Source organism: Oncorhynchus gorbuscha, linkage group LG08 (assembly GCF_021184085.1).
Source record: "Oncorhynchus gorbuscha isolate QuinsamMale2020 ecotype Even-year linkage group LG08, OgorEven_v1.0, whole genome shotgun sequence".
Taxonomy (NCBI): domain Eukaryota; kingdom Metazoa; phylum Chordata; class Actinopteri; order Salmoniformes; family Salmonidae; genus Oncorhynchus; species Oncorhynchus gorbuscha.
In genome coordinates, this window is record NC_060180.1 from 69,127,385 (window position 1) to 69,143,230 (window position 15,846).

At 48.1% G+C, this 15,846-nt stretch overlaps 1 protein-coding gene across 2 annotated transcripts in view; it reads right to left on the bottom strand.

The window, feature by feature from the left end:
- Positions 1-15,846, bottom strand: part of LOC124041019 (low-density lipoprotein receptor-related protein 8-like) — a 194,351-nt gene that overhangs the window by 116,526 nt on the left and 61,979 nt on the right. For both annotated transcript variants that reach the window (XM_046358174.1, XM_046358173.1), the window contains exon 3: positions 8,040-8,162. In XM_046358174.1, coding sequence (XP_046214130.1) covers positions 8,040-8,162 — 123 coding nt within the window. The remainder of the gene's footprint in view (positions 1-8,039; positions 8,163-15,846) is intronic.

A 15,846-nucleotide genomic window follows, 5' to 3' on the forward strand; every position in this document is an offset into this window, starting at 1 on the left:
CTGGGCTTCTGCTCGAAGTGTGAAGTTGTCACGGCAACACTCTATAGTTTAAGGACTGAGCGTCACACAGGGCCTTATTTGCGGCGCTAATTTGCCATTTCTTTTGTTATTGTCGAGCCTTCTGACACTTCTTTCACGCTATATTTTTCAATTTGTAGTATAACAGAAGTTCAATGTTTCTTACTAAATGGCATTCTGAATTAATTCTCATAGTTCTACTGAAAGGGACAAATAGTGACAATTAGTGACAATTATTCAAACTTGTTCTAACTGGTGTTGGGTGGATTAATGAGAGAAAGAACAAGTCTTAGTAATGATCCAGTGTGTCTGTATGGATTTACAGATCGTCTGCACAGCGTTTCAAAATGTTCACCTTGATGTGAATGGGAGGAGCTTATGGATCCCTGTGGGAAACGTGTTTCTCATGAGGAGATGCATACGTGTACAAAAAATGTCATGACTGTAGCTCAAACGAGACAGGAAATATTCTTGTTCAAAGTTTGGAAAATCAGTCGATTACTATAGCGCCCCCTTTGGGCCAATCGGTGTAACTTTGTAAAATCCCTGGCTAGACGCATCATTCATCCAAGGTTGGTCAAAATGAGGGGCAAGAGTTGTCTGAGATATTATTATATTATGTGTGACTAACGTGAGATCAAGACAGATCTCCACCTCCATCGTCGTGGGGGACAATCATTTGCTGTACAGTAGCCATGGAAACCAAGTGTAATGGTTTAACCCTGCTAACAATAGAACAGGAATCCATAAGTGATTCATGTTCATTGAATGGAGAGTTGTAGTATTTGAACATGAGTTGTAGGCCCTCCTCTTGTACTACATCAGCATACAGACAAGACTGAATCAACTGTATTGGTTTATTATTCAGCTCTTTGTCAAGAGCAGAAATAATCAATGAGATGTAATGATAAAGAACAGGCCCGCAGACTGAATTTTGGTGCCCAAATCTTTGGGCCTCAATCTCAAAGATTTTACCATCGACCGCAACGTGACATGAATAAAATACATGTAGGATTTCCATTTAAATAGACTTTTTTTTATTGTGATCTCGATCTCCGTTCAAAGACAAAATCTCTCCCTTATTCATATTTAATTGGATTTCCAATGCAAACACGTTATCCTTTGGAGGTCTCTGTCTCTTTCTCTAACTCGTCCTCACACAAACTTTTTGAGAGTGACATTAATATTAGCGACTTGTCGGCTGTTCTGTGCTTCATACATTATGCGATAACGGCCCACATCTCCTCAACTTGATAAAGCAGTACAAAATTAGGAAAATATGTTTCTAAGATTAAATGAGCTTTTTCCAATTCCTTTTCTGCTGTGGTAAATGCATGCAAATTCCTTTTAAATAGCGAGCTCAATGACAAAGTTTGTAGGCCTGTGCGATCAACCAATCACAAGATTAAAACGTGAATGGGTACCAGTGTTGTAGTATTCAGATTGCACTGGTCTCAGTCCTGACTCGGACTCGAACCCCCCTTGGTCTCAGTCCTGACTCGGACTCGAACCCCCCTTGGTCTCAGTCCTGACTCGACTCGAACCCCCTTGGTCTCAGTCCTGACTCGAACCCCCTTGGTCTCAGTCCTGACTCGAACCCCCCTTGGTCTCAGTCCTGACTTGGACCCCCCTTGGTCTCAGTCCTGACTCTGGACCCCTTGGTCTCAGTCCTGACTTGGACCCCCTTGGTCTCAGTCCTGACTTGGACTCGAACCCCCTTGGTCTCAGTCCTGACTCGGACTCGAACCCCCTTGGTCTCAGTCCTGACTCGGACTCGCACCCCCTTGGTCTCAGTCCTGACTCGGACTCGAACCCCCTTGGTCTCAGTCCTGACTCAGACTCGAACCCCCTTGGTCTCAGTCCTGACTCGAACCCCCTTGGTCTCAGTCCTGACTCCCCTTGGTCTCACCTGAACCCCCTTGGTCTCAGTCCTGACTCTGCCCCCCTTGGTCTCAGTCCTGACTTGGACCCCCTTGGTCTCAGTCCTGACTTGTAACCCCCTTGGTCTCAGTCCTGACTCGAACCCCCTTGGTCTCAGTCCTGACTTGGACTCCCCCTTGGTCTCAGTCCTGACTCGGACTCGAACCCCCTGGTCTCAGTCCTGACTCGGACTCAAACCCCCTTGGTCTCAGTCCTGACTCGGACTCGAACCCCCTTGGTCTCAGTCCTGACTCGGACTCGAACCCCCTTGGTCTCAGTCCTGACTCGGACTCGAACCCCCTTGGTCTCAGTCCTGACTCGGACTCGAACCCCCTTGGTCTCAGTCCTGACTCGGACTCGAACCCCCTTGGTCTCAGTCCTGACTCGGACTCGAACCCCCTTGGTCTCAGTCCTGACTCGGGTCTCAGTCCTGACTCCCCCCTTGGTCTCAGTCCTGACTCGAAACCCCTTGGTCTCAGTCCTGACTCGGACCCCCTTGGTCTCAGTCCTGACTCGGACTCTAACCCCCTTGGTCTCAGTCCTGACTCGGACTCGAACCCCCCTTGGTCTCAGTCCTGACTCGAACCCCCTTGGTCTCAGTCCTGACTCGGACTCGAACCCCCTTGGTCTCAGTCCTGACTCAGACTCGAACCCCCCCTTGGTCTCAGTCCTGACTCCTCGAACCCCCTTGGCCTCAGTCCTGACTCGGACCCCCCTTGGTCTCAGTCCTGACTCGAACCCCCCTTGGTCTCAGTCCTGACTCTGACCCCCCTTGGTCTCAGTCCTGACTCGTACCCATCTCCACAGAGGAACTCTGGAGCTCTGTCAGAGTGACCATCGGGTTCTTGGTCACCTCCTTGACCAAGGCCCTTCTCCCCTGATTGCTCAGTTTGGCCGGGCGGCCAGCTCTAGGAAGATTCTTGGGGTTCCAAACTTCTTCCAGTTAAGAATGATGGAGTCAACTGTGTTCTTGGGGACCTTCAATGCTGCAGACATTTTTTTGTACCCTTCCCCAGATCTGTGCCTCGACACCATCCTGTCTTGGAGCGCTACGCATAAGTCCTTCGACCTCATTGCTTGGTTTACGCTCTGACATACACTGTCAACTGTGGGACCTTATATAGACAGGTGTGTGGCTTTTCCAAATAATGTCCATTGAATTTACCACAGTTGGATTCCAATCAAGTTGTAGAAACATCTCAGGGATGATCAATGGAAACAGGATGCACCTGGGCTCAACTTCGAGTCTCATAGCAAAGGGTCTGAATACTTATGTAAATAAGTTATGTTTATTTTGATTTTTTTTACAAACATTTCTAGAACCTGTTTTCAGTTTGTCATTATGAGGTATTGTGTGTAGAATGATGAGGACAATGTTTTATTTCATCAAATTTAGAATAAGGCTGTAACGTAACAAAATGTGGGAAAAGTCAAGGGGTCTGAATACTTTCCGAATGCACTGTAGCTCCAGTATTGGTTTTGACCCAGACTCGAATATCTCCGGTCTCTGTTGAATCGGGTCTCGTACAACAGCTGGTACAACAGAAACAAGTGCTGACCGTTCATGTCAATCAGATTTAGAATAACATCTTAATGAAATTCTTCCAAATGATCTGCTTGAAAAGTCAAGACACTGAGCTTGTCTCCAGTCCAAGCTACTTTCCATGACTCACGTGAAAGGGAACAATTCAGAACCCCTTTAATCTGCCACTCCCCAAACCTGTGGCCCAGCTCAGTCCAGACAAGCCGTAAAACGTCTCCCCTTGCCCTTCCCCTACTCCCGGATGAGCACGAGTAGATGGGGAGAGGAGGGAAATCGGTCTCAGTCAGTCCGACATTGCCTAAATGAAAGTATGAAAGCGCTCCCCCTTCCCCTCTAAGAGCTTGGCAGTGATCAGGCTACACCTCTAAGAGCTTTGCAGTGATCAGGCTACACCTCTAAGTGCTTGGCAGTAATCAGGCTACACCTCTAAGTGCTTGGCAGTGATCAGGCTACACCTCTAAGAGCTTGGCAGTGATCAGGCTACACCTCTAAGAGCTTCACAGTGATCAGGCTACACCTCTAAGAGCTTCACAGTGATCAGGCTACACCTCTAAGAGCTTCACAGTGATCAGGCTACACCTCTAAGAGCTTCACAGTGATCAGGCTACACCTCTAAGAGCTTCACAGTGATCAGGCTACACCTCTAAGAGCTTCACAGTGATCAGGCTACACCTCTAAGAGCTTCACAGTGATCAGGCTACACCTCTAAGAGCTTCACAGTGATCAGGCTACACCTCCTGCCTCTCTCCAACATCTGACACTGGTCTAGTGGGGAAGTGTGTGGGCGAGCCGAGGCGAGGGCCCTTGCTGGTGGCGTGAGTGAGAGGCGGCTGAACCGGTGCCCAAGTGGAGTAGCAGGGTCTCGGCTTCAAAAGCCAAATTAGATGCTGTCTGGCTGGCTGGCGCATCGGAGCGGAGAGAAACAGAGCTACATAATATTCAGATAGGGTGTGAGTGTGAAGAATCGAGCTGTAATTATTCAGCCTTTTAGCCTTTCTAGTGCAGAGGTCTGATGATCTGAACAGTAGTTGGTTAGGATCTTAATATGCTCTCTGGCCCTATTGATGCTAGGACTATGAATCAACTTTGGTACCAATATCTCTGGGAATGTTTTGGAGAGCATCAATTTGACGAGCTTCCAAGAAACAGACAAGTAGGAGCAGAGAGAGGTAGAGAGATAGAGCAGAGTGAGGTAGAGGGATAGAGCAGAGAGAAAGAGCAGAGAGAGGTAGAGGGATAGAGCAGAGAGAAAGAGCAGAGAGAGGTAGAGAGATAGAGCAGACAGAAAGAGCAGAGAGAGGTAGAGGGATAGAGCAGAGAAAAAGAGCAGAGAGAGGTAGAGGGATAGAGCATACAGAAAGAGCAGAGGGAGATAGAGGGATAGAGCAGAGAGAAAGAGCAGAGAGAAGTAGAGGAATTAGAGCAGAGAGAAAGAGCAGAGATAGGTAGAGGGATAGAGCAGAGAGAAAGAGCAGAGAGAGGTAGAGGGATAGAGCAGAGAGAACGAGCAGAGAGAGGTAGAGGGATAGAGCAGACAGAGAGAGCAGAGAGAGGTAGAGGGATAGAGCAGACAGAAAGAGCAGAGAGAGGTAGAGGGATAGAGCAGAGAGAAAGAGCAGAGAGGGCTAGAGGGATAGAGCAGAGAGAAAGAGCAGAGAGAGGTAGAAGGATAGAGCAGAAAGAAAGAGCAGAGAGGGGTAGAGGGATAGAGCAGAGAAAAAGAGCAGAGAGAGGTAGAGGGATAGAGCAGAGAGAAAGAGCAGAGAGAGGTAGAGGGATAGAGCAGAGAGAAAGAGCAGAGAGAGGTAGAAGGATAGAGCAGAGAGAAAAAGCAGAGAGAGCTAGAGGGATAGAGCTGAGAGGTAGAGGGATAGAGCAGAGGGATAGAGCAGAGCGAGGTAGAGGGATAGAGCAGACAGAAAGAGCAGAGAGAGGTAGAGAGATAGGTAGAGGGATAGAGCAGAGAGAGGTAGTTAGAGGGACAGAGCAGAGAGAAAGAGCAGAGAGAGGTAGAGGGATAGAGCAGGGAGAAAGAGCAGAGAGAGGTAGAGGGATAGAGCAGAGAGAAAGAGCAGAGAGGGCTAGAGGGATAGAGCAGAGAGAAAGAGCAGAGAGAGGTAGAAGGATAGAGCAGAAAGAAAGAGCAGAGAGGGGTAGAGGGATAGAGCAGAGAAAAAGAGCAGAGAGAGGTAGAGGGATAGAGCAGAGAGAAAGAGCAGAGAGAGGTAGAGGGATAGAGCAGAGAGAAAGAGCAGAGATGAGGTAGAAGGATAGAGCAGAGAGAAAAAGCAGAGTTTTGAGAGCTAGAGGGATAGAGCTGAGAGGTAGAGGGATAGAGCAGAGGGATAGAGCAGAGCGAGGTAGAGGGATAGAGCAGACAGAAAGAGCAGAGAGAGGTAGAGAGATAGGTAGAGGGATAGAGCAGAGAGAGGTAGTTAGAGGGACAGAGCAGAGAGAAAGAGCAGAGAGAGGTAGAGGGATAGAGCAGGGAGAAAGAGCAGAGAGAGGTAGAGGGATAGAGCAGAGAGAAAGAGCAGAGAGAGGTAGAGGGATAGAGCAGACAGAAAGAGCAGAGAGGGGTAGAGGGATAGAGCAGAGAGAAAGAGCAGAGAGAGGTAGAGGGATAGAGCAGAGAGAGGTAGAGGGAAAGAGCAGAGAGAAAGAGAAGTCAGGGTAAACGCAGCGTCACTGAATAGGTACAGTTGAAGTCGGAAGTTTACATACACTTAGGATGTCATTAAAACGTATTTTTCAACCACTCCACACATTTCTTGTTAACAAACTATAGTTTTGACAAGTCGGTTAGGACATCTACTTTGTGCGTGACCCAAGTCATTTTTACAACAACAGATTATTTCACTTATAATTCACTGCATCACAATTCCAGTGGGTCAGAAGTTAACATACACGAACTTGACTGTGCCTTTAAACAGCTCGGAAAATTCCAGAAAATGATGTCATGGCTTTAGAATCTTCTAATAGGCTAATTGACATCATTTGAGTCAATTGGAGGTGTACCCGTGGATGTATTTCAAGGCCTACCTTCAAACTCAGTGCCTCTTGGCTTGACATCATGGGAAAAATCTAAAGAAATCAGCCAAGACCTCAGAAATACATTTGTAGACCTCCACATGTCTGGTTCATCCTTGGGAGCGATTTCCAAACACCTGAAGGTGCCACGTTCATCTGTACAAACAATAGTACGGCAAGTATAAACACCATGGGACCACGCAGCCGTCATACTGCTCAGGAAGGAGTCGCTTTCTGTCTCCTAGAGATTAACGTACTTTGGTGCGAAAAGTGCAAATCAATCACAGAACAACAGCAAAGGACCTTGTGAAGATGCTGGAGGAAACGGGTACAAAAGTATCTATATCCACAATAAAACGTGTCCTATAATGACATAACCTGAAAGGATGCTCAGCAAGGAAGAAGCCACTGCTCCAATTTGTAAGTCGCTCTGGATAAGAGCGTCTGCTAAATGACTTAAATGTAAATGTAATGTAATGCTCCAAAACCGCCATAAAAAAGCCAGACTACGGTTTGCAACTGCACATGGGGACAAAGATCATACTTTATGGAGAAATGTCCTCTGGTCTAATGAAACAAAAATAGAACTGTTTGGCCATAATGATCATCGTTATGCTTGGAGGAAAAAGGAGGACGCTTGCAAGCCGAAGAACACCATCCCAACCGTGAAGCACGGAGCTGGCAGCATCATGTTGTGGGGGTGTTTTGCTGCTGGAGGGACTGGTGCACTTCACAAAATAGATGGCAATATGAGACAGGAAAATTAAGTGGATATATTGAAGCAACATCTCAAGACATCAGTCAGGAAGTTAAAGCTTCGTCGCAAATGGGTCTTCCAAATGGACAATGACCCCAAGCATACTTCGAAAGTTGTGGCAAAATGGCTTAGGGACAACAAAGTCAAGGTATTGGAGTGGCCATCACAAAGCCCTGACCTCAATCCTATAGACAATTTGTGGCAGAACTGAAAAAGTGTGTGTGAGCAAGGAGGCCTACAAACTCAGTTACACCAGCTCTGTCAGGAGGAATGGGCCACAATTCACTCAACTTATTGTGGGAAGCTTGTGGACGGCTACCCAAAACGTTTGACCCAAGTTAAACAATTTAAAGGCAAAGCTACCAAATACTAATTGAGGGTATGTAAACTTCTGACCCACTGGGAATGTGATGAAAGAAATAAAAGCTAAAATAAATCATTCTCTCTGCTATTATACTGACATTTCACATTCTTAAAATAAAGTGATGATCCTAACTGACCTAAAACAGGGAATTGTTACTAGGGTTAAATGTCAGGAATTGTGAAAAACGGAGTTTAAATGTATTTGGCTTCGGTGTAAACTTCCCACTTCAACTGTACATAGATGGTCAGGTGACCATGTAAGGGTGGTTGGTTGAGTGAGTGAGCGACCATGGACGGCTGTGTGCTCGTGGAGTGGTTGACAGACTGGGGAAGTGTTGCTGAGTGTTTGAGTTGGGTGAGTGTGGTTAGGTGACTATGAATGGGGAAACCACTGGAGCTCTGACTTACTGCAGGTGGCGTCTGCCTCATCCGAGCCGTCGGGACACTCTGGCTCCCCGTCACAGCGCCAGCGGCCTGGTACACACTGGCCGTTAGCACAGGCAAACTCTGCTGGGGCACACGTCTTCCTGGCTACTCAGAGAGAGAGATGGATGGTGAGAAGGACAGAGGGAGAGAGATGGTGAGAAGGACGGAGAGAGAGAGATGGTGAGAAGGACAGAGAGAGAGATGGTGAGAAGGACAGAGAGAGAGAGATGGTGAGAAGGACGGAGAGAGAGAGTTGGTGAGAAGAACAGAGAGAGAGAGATGGTGAGAAGGACAGAGAGAGAGAGATGGTGAGAAGGACGGAGAGAGAGAGAGATGGTGAGAAGGACAGAGAGAGAGAGATGGTGAGAAGGACAGAGAGAGAGAGAGATGGTGAGAAGGAAGGAGAGAGATGGTGAGAAGCACAGAGAGAGAGAGATGGTGAGAAGGACAGAGAGAGAGAGAGATGGTGAGAAGGACGGAGAGAGAGAGATGGTGAGAAGGATGGAGAGAGAGAGATGGTGAGAAGGCCAGAGAGAGAGAGAGATGGTGAGAAGGACAGAGAGAGACAGATGGTGAGAAGGACGGAGAGAGAGAGATGGTGAGAAGGACGGAGAGAGAGAGAGATGGTGAGAAGGACGGAGAGAGAGAGATGGTGAGAAGGACAGAGAGAGAGAGATGGTGAGAAGGACGGAGAGAGAGAGATGGTGAGAAGGACAGAGAGAGAGAGATGGTGAGAAGGACAGAGAGAGAGAGATGGTGAGAAGGACAGAGAGAGAGCGATGGTGAGAAGGACAGAGACAGAGCGATGGTGAGAAGGACAGAGAGAGAGAGATGGTGAGAAGGACGGAGAGAGAGATGGTGAGAAGGACAGAGAGAGAGAGATGGTGAGAAGACAGAGAGAGAGAGAGAGAGAGAGATGGTGATAAGGACGAGAGAGACAGATGGTGAGAAGAACAGAGAGATGAGAGAGAGAGAGAGAGAGATGGTGAGAAGGACGGAGAGAGAGAGAGATGGTGAGAAGGACGGAGAGAGATGGTGAGAAGGACAGAGAGAGAGAGAGAGATGGTGAGAAGGACGGAGAGAGAGAGAGAGATGGTGAGAAGGACGGAGAGAGAGAGATGGTGAGAAGGACAGAGAGAGAGAGAGATGGTGATAAGGACGGAGAGAGACAGATGGTGAGAAGAACAGAGAGAAATGGTGAGAAGGACGGAGAGAGAGAGAGAGATGGTGAGAAGGACGGAGAGAAAGAGATGGTGAGAAGGACAGAGAGAGAGAGAGATGGTGAGAAGGACGGAGAGAGAGAGATGGTGAGAAGGACGGAGAGAGAGAGATGGTGAGAAGGACGGAGAGAGAGATGGTGAGAAGGACGGAGAGAAAGAGAGAGAGATGGTGAGAAGGACAGAGAGAGAGAGATGGTGAGAAGGACAGAGAGAGATGGTGAGAAGGACGGAGAGAGAGAGATGGTGAGAAGGACAGAGAGAGAGAGAGAGAGATGGTGAGAAGGACAGAGAGAGAGAGATGGTGAGAAGGACGGAGAGAGAGAGATGGTGAGAAGGACGGAGAGAGAGAGATGGTGAGAAGGACGGAGAGAGAGAGATGGTGAGAAGGACGGAGAGAGAGAGAGATGGTGAGAAGGACGGAGAGAGAGATATGGATGGTGAGAAGGACGGAGAGAGAGATATGGATGGTGAGAAGGACGGAGAGAGAGAGATGGTGAGAAGGACGGAGAGAGAGAGAGAGAGAGATGGTGAGAAGGACAGAGAGAGAGAGATGGTGAGAAGGACAGAGAGAGAGAGAAGGTGAGAAGGACGGAGAGAGAGAGATGGTGAGAAGGACAGAGAGAGAGAGATGGTGAGAAGGACAGAGAGAGAGATGGTGAGAAGGACGGAGAGAGAGAGATGGTGAGAAGGACGGAGAGAGAGATATGGATGGTGAGAAGGACGGAGAGAGAGATATGGATGGTGAGAAGGACGGAGAGAGAGAGAGAGATGGTGAGAAACGGAGAGAGAGAGAGATGGTGAGAAACAGAGAGAGAGAGATGGTGAGAAGGACAGAGAGAGATGGTGAGAAGAACAGAGAGAGAGAGATGGTGAGAAGAACAGAGAGAGGAGAGAGAGAGAGAGAGAGAGAGAGAGAGAGAGAGAGATGGTGAGAAGGACAGAGAGAGAGAGAGATGGTGAGAAGGATGGAGAGAGAGAGATGGTGAGAAGGACAGAGAGAGAGAGATGGTGAGAAGGATGGAGAGAGATGGTGAGAAGAACGAAGAGAGAGAGAGATGGTGAGAAGAACAGAGAGAGAGAGAGAGATAGAGATGGTGAGAAGGACAGAGAGAGAGAGAGAGAGATGGTGAGAAGAACAGAGAGAGAGAGAGAGAGAGAGAGATGGTGAGAAGGACAGAGAGAGATGGTGAGAAGAACGAAGAGAGAGAGAGATGGTGAGAAGAACAGAGAGAGAGAGAGAGAGAGAGATGGTGAGAAGGACAGAGAGAGAGAGAGATGGTGAGAAGGATGGAGAGAGAGAGATGGTGAGAAGGACAGAGAGAGAGAGATGGTGAGAAGGATGGAGAGAGAGAGATGGTGAGAAGGACAGAGAGAGAGAGAGATGGTGAGAAGGACGGAGAGAGAGATGGTGAGAAGGACGGAGAGAGAGATGGTGAGAAGGATGGAGAGAGAGAGATGGTGAGAAGGACGGAGAGAGAGATGGTGAGAAGGATGGAGAGAGAGAGAGAGGTGAGAGAGAGAGAGAGAGAGAGAGAGAGAGAGAGATGGTGAGAGAGAGAGAGAGAGATGGTGAGAAGACAGAGAGAGAGAGAGATGGTGAGAAGGACGGAGAGAGAGATGGTGAGAAGGACGGAGAGAGAGAGATGGTGAGAAGGACAGAGAGAGAGAGATGGTGAGAAGGACAGAGAGAGAGAGATGGTGAGAAGGACGGAGAGAGAGATGGTGAGAAGGACGGAGAGAAAGAGAGAGAGATGGTGAGAAGGACGGAGAGAAAGAGAGAGAGATGGTGAGAAGGACAGAGAGAGAGAGAGAGAGATGGTGAGAAGGACAGAGAGAGAGAGATGGTGAGAAGGACAGAGAGAGATGGTGAGAAGGACGGAGAGAGAGATGGTGAGAAGGACGGAGAGAGAGAGATGGTGAGAAGGACGGAGAGAGAGAGAGATGGTGAGAAGGACGGAGAGAGAGATATGGATGGTGAGAAGGACAGAGAGAGAGATATGGATGGTGAGAAGGACGGAGAGAGAGAGAGATGGTGAGAAGGACGGAGAGAGAGAGAGTGATGGTGAGAAGGACAGAGAAGGACAGAGAGAGAGAGATGGTGAGAAGGACAGAGAGAGAGAGAAGGTGAGAAGGACGGAGAGAGAGAGATGGTGAGAAGGACAGAGAGAGAAAGATGGTGAGAAGAACGGAGAGAGAGAGATGGTGAGAAGGACAGAGAGAGAGAGATGGTGAGAAGGACAGAGAGAGAGATGGTGAGAAGGACGGAGAGAGAGAGATGGTGAGAAGGACAGAGAGAGAGATATGGATGGTGAGAAGGACGGAGAGAGAGATAGGATGGTGAGAAGGACGGAGAGAAAGAGATGTTGAGATGGTGAGATAGAGAGAGAGATGGTGAAAAGGAGAGAGAACGAAAGAGTTAAAGAGGTAGAGAAAAAACAAGAGAATGGGAGAAAGAGATAAAAACAGGAGTTTCATCTACAATTCACCTTATTAATTAGTCACATGCTATGCAGTAATCAAAGCTGGGGCTGGTAAAATGACCATATGTGAGCAACAGTTATGGATAAAGACATTGTATTATGTGATACGAACTGAAGATGGGACAGCAGGACATTCGTAAGACTCAAATCAAAGCGTCAAATGCGCCGAATACAACCTTAGTGAAATGCTTACTTACAAGCCCTTAACCAACAACGCAGTTTGAAGAAAATACCAAAAAAAAGTAAGAGATAAGAATAACAAATCATTAAAGAGCAGCAGTAAATAACAATAGCGGGGCTGGGTGTACCGGTACAGAGTATATGTGCTGGGGCACCGGTGTCGAGGTTATTGAGAAAATATGTACATGTAGGTAGAGTTATTAAAGTGACTATGCATAGATAATAACAGAGTAGCAGCAGAGTTCCAGAGGGTGGGGGTGGGGGGCAATGCAAATAGTCTGGGTAGCTATTTGATTCGCTGTTAAGGAGTCTTATGGCTTGGGGCTAGAAGATGTTTTGGAACTTGAAGCTCTCAACCTGCTCCACTACAGCCCCATCGATGAGAAAGGGGGGTGCTCGGTCCTCCTTTTCCTGTCATCCACAATAATCTCCTTTGTCTTGATCACGTTGAGGGAGAGGTTGTTGTCATGGCACCACACTGCCAGGTCTCTGACCTCCTCACTATAAGCTGTCTCATCGTTGTCGGTGATCAGGCCTACTACTGTTGTGTCGTCAGCAAACTTAATGATGATGTTGGAGTCGTGCCTGGCCGTGCAGTCATGAGTGAACAGGGAGTACAGGAGGGGGCTGAGTACGCACCCCTGAGGGGCCCCTGTGTTGAGGATCTGCACGGTGGATGTGTTGTTACCTAACCTTACCACCTGAGGGCGGCCCGTCAGGAAGTCCAGGATCCAGTTGCAGAGGGAGGTGTTTATTCCCAGGGTCGGTGTTGAACGCTGAGCTGTAATCAATGAATAGCATTCTCACATAGGTGTTCCTTTTGTCAAGGTGGGAAAGGGCAGTGTGGAGTGCAACAGAGATTGCATCATCTGTGGCTCTGTTGGTGTGGTACTGCAAATTGGAGTGGGTCTAGGGTTTCTGGGATAATGGTGTTGATGTCAACCATTACCAACCTTTCAAAGCATTTCATGGCTACAGACGTGAGTGCTACGGATCTGTAGTCATTTAGGCAGGTTACCTTAGTGTTCTTGGGCACAGGGACTATGATGGTCTGCTTGAAACATGTTGGTATTACAGACTCAGACAGGGAGAGGATAAAAATGTCAGTGAAGACACTTGCCAGTTGGTCAGCACATGCTTGGAGTACACATCCTGGTAATCCGTCCGGTCCTGCGGCCTTGAGAATGTTGACCTGTTTAAAGGTCTTACTCACATCGGCAGCAATGAGAGTGTGATCACACAGTCTTCCAGAACAGCTGATGCTCTCATGCATGTTTTAGTGTTACTTGCCTTGAAGCGAGCATAGAAGTTATTTAGCTCTTCTGGTAGGCTGGTGTCGCTGGGCAGCTCTCGGCTGTGCTTCCCTTTGTAGTCTGTAATAGTTTACAAGCCCTGCCATGAGCGTCAGGGCCGGTGTATTACAATTCGATCTTAGTCCTGTATTTACGCTCGTCGGAGGGCATAGCGGGGTTTCTTATACGTTTCTGTGTCCCGCTCCTTAAAAGCGGCAGCTCTAGGCTTTAGCTCAGTGCGAATGTTAAATAATGTATTATGTCATTTTGGAGTAACTTTTATTGTAAATAAGAATATATTTCTAAACACTTCTACATTAATGTGAATGCTACCATGATTACGGATAATCCTGAATGAATCATGAATAATGATGAGTGAGAAAGTTAGAGGCATAAATATCATACCCCCTAAAAATGTTATTGTAATGATGAGAGGTTAGCATGTCTTGGGAAAGGAAAGGGGGATACCTTAGTCAGTTGTACAACTGAAATGTGTCTTCTGCATTTAACCCAACCCCTCTGAATCAGGTAGCTGCGGGGCCTTCATCCACGTCTTTGGCACCCGAGGAAAGGTGGGTTAATTGAATTGCTCAGGGACAGAACAACAGATTTTGACCTTGTCAGCACTGGGGTATGATATTTGTGCATCTGTAACCTTCTCACTCATCATTATTTACGATTCATTCAGGACTATCCTGAGGACGCCTCATAATAATAATGAATGGAATGAACACAATGTTATGAAATACATGGAAACCAGGTGTTTGATTTTGAGAGCATTCCGTTAATTACATTCCGTTAAATACTGTGAGCCTGTCCTTCCCATTTAAAGTGCCACCAGCCACCACTGGTTTAAGTATTTCAAAGGATTTCAAGTAGTATTTGAATCCAGGTCTGGAGCTGAACCAGCTTTCCCTATGGCACACACATTAAAACACAAACACAGCCAACAGAGAGGACAGAGCCATTCCAGTTCCCTGGACCATTACCCCAACACAGAGGACAGAGCCATTACAGTTCCCTGGACCATTACCCCAACACAGAGCCATTCCAGTTCCCTGGGCCATTACCCCAACACAGAGGACAGAGCCATTACAGTTCCCTAAGGCCATTACCCCAACACAGAGGACAGAGCCATTCCAGTTCCCTGGACCATTACCCCAACACAGAGCCATTCCATTTCCCTGGGCCATTACTCCAACACAGAGGACAGAGCCATTCCAGTTACCTGGGTCATTACCCCAACACAGAGTACACAACCATTCCAGTTCCCTGGACCATTACCCCAACACAGTGGACAGAGCCATTCCAGGTCCCTGGACCATTACCCCAACACAGAGGACAGACCCATTCCATTTCCCTGGACCATTACCCCAACACAGACGACAGACCCATTCCATTTCCCTGGGCCATTACCCCAACACAGAGCCATTCTAGTTCCCTGGACCATTACCCCAACACAGAGGACAGACCCATTCCATATCCCTGGAGCATTACCCCAACACAGAGCCATTCCATTTCCCTGGTCCATTACCCCAACACAGAGGACAGACCCATTCCTGTTCCCTGGACCATTACCCCAACACAGAGCCATTCCAGTTCCCTGGGTCATTACCCCAACACAGGGGACAGAGCCATTCCATTTCCCTGGACCATTAACCCAACACAGAGCCATTCCAGTTCCCTGGGTCATTACCCCAACACAGAGCCATTCCAGTTCCCTGGGTCATTACCCCAACACAGAGGACAGAGCCATTCCATTTCCCTGGACCATTACCCCAACACAGAGCCATTCCAGTTCCCTGGGCCATTACCCCAACACAGAGGACAGACCCATTCCTGTTCCCTGGGTCATTACCCCAACACAGAGGACAGAGCCATTCCATTTCCCTGGACCATTACCCCAACACAGAGCCATTCCATTTCCCTGGGCCATTACCCCAACACAGAGCCATTCCAGTTCCCTGGGCCATTACCCCAACACAGAGGACAGAGCCATTCCATTTCCCTGGACCATTACCCCAACACAGAGGACAGAGCCATTCCAGTTCCCTGGACCATTACCCCAACACAGAGCCATTCCATTTCCCTGGTCCATTACCCCAACACAGAGCCATTCCATTTCCCTGGTCCATTACCCCAACACAGAGCCATTCCATTTCCGTGGACCATTACCCCAACACAGAGCCATTCCATTTCCCTGGGCCATTACCCCAACACAGAGCCATTCCATTTCCGTGGACCATTACCCCAACACAGAGCCATTCCATTTCCGTGGACCATTACCCCAACACAGAGCCATTCCATTTCCCTGGTCCATTACCCCAACACAGAGCCATTCCATTTCCCTGGACCATTACCCCAACACAGAGGACAGAGCCATTCCAGTTCCCTGGACCATTACCCCAACACAGAGCCATTCCATTTCCCTGGTCCATTACCCCAACACAGAGCCATTCCATTTCCCTGGTCCATTACCCCAACACAGAGCCATTCCATTTCCGTGGACCATTACCCCAACACAGAGCCATTCCATTTCCCTGGGCCATTACCCCAACACAGAGCCATTCCATTTCCGTGGACCATTACCCCAACACAGCTTATTTTCTCATCGCCT